The following is a 6,000-nucleotide window of genomic DNA, read 5'->3' as shown; positions in this document are numbered from 1 at the left end:
GAAAACAGAATGGGACCCAGTGGCAGACTGTCCCACCAGAGTACCATCGGATCCCCCGGTGGGCCCCCTCTCCAACGTAATCCTGCAACTCAGAGAACACAATGTAATTTGGAGGCAACATTGGATGAAAGGTTGGCCCAAGGAAACCCAAATCAACAATGATGTGGGCAAGGTATCAAGACCCATGCTTGGAGGTTTCTAATTCTGGTGCATCACTGGCCATTGGATGGCGTATATTTTGGCTGCAGCCTGCGCTAGCGTTTTGACACAGTTTATAGTAAATTTAGTTGGCCATGGTGTTCCTATACTGACCTGCCCCAAACTAGGGATACAACGGACCCAATGTCCAGCACAGTTCAAGTACCAAATAATTTTTTAAGTTCCTTAAGAAATTTTGTCCCATTTTACCGGTCTGGCTTTCTCTATGTCCTTATATCAGAGGTCGGTTTGTCCCAGTCGCTGCCCGATGTAATATAGATCTGGTGCCATTTGTGGACGAGGTCAACTGTTGCACGATTTGTGTCCATAAGGGATTTGTACATATTTTCGTGTTTTAGCTGCGCCGTAGATCACCCCAGTGACAGATTCTCATTAAGTCAGACACTGTACACATATTGTTCTCATTGAATATTCGTGTCCTTCTGCAGTAATGATCCTTATTAAGCCACAGACGATCTGTCACGTCCAGGATTAGAATATCTGCGTCCCACTTCCGCCATCTTTATATTTGTAACATATTCCCATTCACATCCTCCGTGGGAGTTCGCTGTGTACTCTCTGATTTCCGATATAACATTGACCCATTCTCCGTGTGTTTGTCTTAGATTTTTATCAGATGGCAGCCGGGAGGGGAGGGGGCAGGGAGCAGGCGAAAAGCAAACAACTGCTCAAGAGCAACCAAAGACCCAAGTTATAAAAATAGAGAGTTTTTATAGGGACATCATAGACCAAACCCAGATCAGGACTACACGTCGTTAGAGAAGGTCTATAGATACCATGCAGTGATGGAAGACCCCGAGAACACCACGTTATACGAGTTTTATTACGATTACTTGGATCCGGTTTCATTCGATGAAAATGAATTGAAGGCCAACAAATGTGAGTACAAGCCGGACCTATTATTTGGTATAGTCCATGGATATATTGCATAAGACTACATGTACACCTAAAGTGACTGTAAGGGACTCTTAATTGTATAAGATATGTGATGCCCTGGGGTAGCTACTCAGAATCCCAGTCCCCTCGCGCTGTGTGTGCATGGTGCATTATCACATAGTGATGCCCAGAACCAACTTACTTTTCTGAATAGTTTAGGTTAATATAAGAAACATTGTAATATCTTATTGGAGGAAACCTTTTTCTCAAGTTATCAGCCAACTCCAGCTGCTTAAACTGCTCACTTCACTGCTGAGATCTTCAATGAGGAGAAGGGTAGTGTCCAAACATAAGCCTCTGAGTAGATACTAACTAATGGGGCTTCACTATGTATGTTGCTGAAACCTACTACAAAACTGTCTTTCATATTTAGCTTCTTTAGAGATGTATGTGCAACATTCCCCACCGGGGCCTAGCCTTTTCTTGGGGCCTGGAGGCAGCCAGGGCCCAGAATACCGGAGTGGCTGGCGATGGGGGCCTAGGGCATGCTGTGGTCATAGTGCTTGATATAGGGATCGGAGGGTTGATGTACAGCCTGGCAGGTCTCCAGCAGGTGGTGTGTGCAAGAAATATGGAAGGAGAGGCTGATGCAATGGTTTCTCCAAGGGCAACCCCTGAGGTGTCTGTAAGATGAGTCCCTGGGTCATGGATGGAGAAGACCGTGGTGGTAACAGCCGTATCCAGGGATCAGACGGAGGCAACGTTGTGCAAATCGACTTACAGTTCTAAAATGAATGGCAGGCAACAGCCAAAACGATGAACAGCAGATTTTTGTGAGCCGGAAGAGTCATGGAGAGCGAGTCCGCAGGAAGGTTGCACACTGCTTGATCGTACATGCAGGCTGGGTAAGCGCAGGTGGAACTGAGTCCGGATGGTGGAGCTGCAGTTCTTGGCTTAAGTCGCCAGACTTGCCCTTGGTGCTAGGCAATAGGCCTGAGGCACTAGAAGTTCCTGGGCCTAATGGCTGGGAGCACTGGCATGTGCTGCTCACTTTGGCTAGACTTTGTATCCTAAGACAGACCATGTGCTTCCGCCTAGCAGGGGTTTATATACTCTCTGGTCAGGTGGTAGCACCTCTCCCATCACCTTCCAGCTTGTGTAACAGAAACATCATTGGACAATTACATCTCAGAATGTTAACTGTTGCCTTAACAGGCAGTAACTACATCTGCAATTACACAATATCCTAGAAGGTTCATGACTCCCCCTAACAGCGCTATTCGCAACTACCAGCCTGCCTATGCATTGGCAGGGGTGTTGCATATGAACTACATTCATTTACTGAACATGGATCTGAGCAGTGGACTAAGCAGATTAGCAAGTAGGAGAGGACTGGTAACAGGAGATAAGGGTACGTCCCTTACAACATAAGGGTTGTATTAGCGATTCCAAAGTTAGAATGTCCACAAAACGCGTCCATATCTCTTACTACTCCTGTGTAACTATATTACAGTATTAGGCTCCATGCTCCACCGGATGTAGGCCACAATTTGTGGCCCTATCTCAGCCCCCATAGAGGTCTATGGTGAGTTAGCCACCTGTCTTTCAATGGAGAGGGGTGAGGAGCGCTCAGTCCCCCCTCCCTTCTCCTCCAGGCCATGTACCAAGCCCGGGTTACGGTCCTCTGCATGAGGCCTTACTGTGTATTTCTAGCCACTATTCACACTGATGCCGTATAATTGCATCCAGCCTCTTGGCTTTATGTAACTCATTCACTTACGCCCTTGATTATATCTGCAGATTCCATTGTTATCGCTGTATGGATCGGCCTTGCTGCTTTTTCAGTGTTCCTGTTCCTTATTTTACTGTACATGTCCAGGACAGACTCCCCCGCAGCCAAGTAAGTGGATGGATTGTACTGACAGCTACAGGTGTGGAGGACACGTGCGCTGTATTTATATTCTTTAAAGTGCTCAACCTTGTCATTTAAAGGGGATGTGATTTAAAGGGGATGTCATCTTGACAAGGAGCCTTTACAAATCATCCTAGAAGTACAAGCAGCATTGTGTAGAGCACGGCATCAGCTTTCCTGTCTCCTATTTTATATTCGTACACCCATTGTCTTCTTCAGGGAATGTCAAATATTGTTTAAAGGAAACCTATCATTTGATTTGATGCATTATGATGCAAACATACCTTGAGAATGCTGTAGCGACACTGATGCAGGATCATATCTTGCTTAATTCCTGGTTTTGATGATAAAACTATGATATAAAATTATAATAATGAAGCTCTGTGGCTTCTATATCTGCTCTGACTCTTGTTTTGCTGCTTCTCATAGCAGAAGAGTTTCTCTCTGATTACATCATCATCTCCTGTAGTTCCCTTCCTGCCAGACAGAATAATCAATTGCTGCATCATCCCCAAGCTGCTGTGTACGAGTCATTCAGCTCAGGTTGATTAGTGCTTGACTAGTCATGCTTTACATAGCAGCCATTTGTAATTCCAAGCTTCAGGGTCTGTCCCAGCTTTCCCAAGGTCCTGAATGGTATAATTGTTTTTTTTTAGCAAAACCTCTCAGCTCAGGGATTAACCAAGATATGATCCTGCATCAGTGTAGCTACAGCAGTCCCAAGGTATGTTTGCTTCATAATGCATCACATCAATTGGTAGGTTTCCTTAAAGGAGACAGCAATGAGTGGAATAGAAAGACGGAAAAAGGGTGCAACCGCTCTTTAAAAAGAAGATCTGCAAAACCACAGACCTTTATGTATGTTATTAGTAGCAGCAGGACTGTGCAGTAATTTGACGTTTCTAATGAATCAAAGTGCAAAAAGGGAAAATAAAAAGTTGGAAAAATCATTCTAACTATAGGTACCCAACTCTGTTCCTGGGTGTTTGCCCATCATCAGTGCATAGCAGGGCTACTGGATGGCCAATAGACAGAAGGCCTCGAGTTCCCAGTTACAGCATTTCAGAATCGTTCTGCGCCCCATCCCGATACCACTTTTGTAAAAAGGAAAACTTAGAATTTGTAGCAGGTCACAGAATGGTCTAACATTCACGTTTTTTACAGCGTCACAGCCAGGAGAACCGGTTTGGCCCGTCTTAACAGAACCGAAGAAGATAATGGAGAAAATCCAGGACGGTCAATGCCCAGGCTGACATGTTTGGGCCACACTGGAAGAAAATGTAAGCAAAGACCAATATTAAAGCTGGATATTATAATCCTGCAGGGAGAAGGGGTCATTCAAAAGTTTTCTGCACAGGAGCACAGGAATCACATCACACAAGTCTAGTAAGAACAGCTCAGTCCAAGCAGAGGTTGTAGTATAAAAGAACTGTCAGCTCCCCCTAGTGGTAGTCGAGTGCAGCTTGAATTTTATAATATTAAACTTACCTCTCATCAGGATAGTTCATAAGCGTATGATCTCTGGGACCCCCATAATGTCTAAAACAATTAGCCTCAGCCGCCCCCCCTCCCCCCCCCAGACATTAAAAGGACACGGTCATCAGATTTAGCAAATTAAAATACTAGACCCTTTATGCCCATTCTAGAATTCCCTCTATTATGATAAATGTCATCCAAAAATCATGTGAAAATGAGTGAGTAGGGTCATGTATTGCCTCAGATGAGTCACTTTTAGAGTCTGAAGGATGACCCAATCTTGGACTATGTAGTACCTAGAGATGGACAGATCCTACCGAACCAGAGATAAAGACAGTGAAAGATATAGTTGGAAATGTGACTTGCAGGTAAATAAGTCAACGGAAACTGAATCTTTACCTGCCCATTCCTCCGGTTCTATAGATCACTGATCCACAAGCCTGACAGTCTGAAAGAGGGGATTCTTATATTTAAAAAGACACCATGGTTCTCGGTTCTAGGTGCTATAGAGCTGCAGATAATGGCCTCTGAAGTGACGTTTTCCCCTCAAGCCTCTAAAAGTGACTCATCTCCGGCAAAATATGACTCTTCCCTGCTCATTATCAGGAAAACAGACAAAATTTCACATAAGAAGAGGGAATTCTAGAAAGGACATTTCACCCCCTGAGTGGACTGGTAATTTAATGGGGTAGAATCTGGTGACTGGTTCCCATAGGCGACCACTGCTGAAGTAGGGCAGAGAACAACAACTTTGGGTCTAGTGGAGGTCCCAGATGTGGGTATTATACAGTCCACTGTGATACAACTCTTCTTAGAGGTAAATAAGTCATCAGAAAATTCATTTTACTAACTTTTTTTTTTTTATTAAAAACTTTCTTTTTGTTGACTCTACATACAAAAATATTGAGACATTTAAAGTCATTGGAGTCCTGGTAATGGTGATGACTGGCTGGTGTATTTGCATTGCCTAAAATTTCCTTCTACATGATGAAAGTAAATCTTACAGTTCATTTTTTGGTCTATTAAAACTTTATACCATGTTGATCAACTTTTACTTATTAAATGGACCCCCACCCACCAACAAGGGAAGATGGAGACGCACGGCAAGCTGCATACTCGCCTCTACCCCAGGCGAGGAATCAGGACCTCAACTCTTTCCTCCCGCAGGCAGCGCGGCGCTTACGTGGTCCCAGGCAGCGCGGCGCTTACGTGGTCCCAGGCAGCGCGGCGCTTACGTGGTCCCAGGCAGCGCGGCGCTTACGTGGTCCCAGGCAGCGCGGCGCTTACGTGGTCCCAGGCAGCGCGGCGCTTACGTGGTCCCAGGCAGCGCGGCGCTTACGTGGTCCCAGGCAGCGCGGCGCTTACGTGGTCCCAGGCAGCGCGGCGCTTACGTGGTCCCAGGCAGCGCGGCGCTTACGTGGTCCCAGGCAGCGCGGCGCTTACGTGGTCCCAGGCAGCGCGGCGCTTACGTGGTCCCAGGCAGCGCGGCGCTTACGTGGTCCCAGGCAGCGCGGCGC

General features: G+C 45.9%; 1 protein-coding gene across 1 annotated transcript; it reads left to right on the top strand.

Moving 5' to 3' along the window:
• The first annotated feature begins 800 nt into the window (after positions 1-800).
• Positions 801-5,129, top strand: MRAP (melanocortin 2 receptor accessory protein). The gene is made up of 4 exons (XM_072133533.1): positions 801-1,098; positions 2,896-2,995; positions 4,172-4,287; positions 4,984-5,129. Exons 1-4 carry the CDS (start codon positions 1,005-1,007, stop codon positions 5,127-5,129), a joined length of 456 nt encoding a protein of 151 aa, XP_071989634.1. The 5' UTR covers positions 801-1,004.
• Positions 5,130-6,000: the final 871 nt, after the last annotated feature.

The sequence above is a fragment of the Engystomops pustulosus genome, chromosome 2, assembly GCF_040894005.1.
Source record: "Engystomops pustulosus chromosome 2, aEngPut4.maternal, whole genome shotgun sequence".
Classification (NCBI taxonomy): Eukaryota; Metazoa; Chordata; class Amphibia; order Anura; family Leptodactylidae; genus Engystomops; species Engystomops pustulosus.
This window is presented reverse-complemented; position numbering and strand designations above follow the sequence as displayed.

Coding starts and splice junctions, on each gene's coding strand:
- MRAP (XM_072133533.1), top strand. CDS start 1,005: ATGGAAGACCCCGAGAACACCACGTTATACGAGTTTTATTACGATTAC. Junction 2,996..4,171: donor ACAGACTCCCCCGCAGCCAA/GTAAGTGGATGG, acceptor CGTTTTTTACAG/CGTCACAGCCAGGAGAACCG. Junction 4,288..4,983: donor GGGCCACACTGGAAGAAAAT/GTAAGCAAAGAC, acceptor TCTCGGTTCTAG/GTGCTATAGAGCTGCAGATA.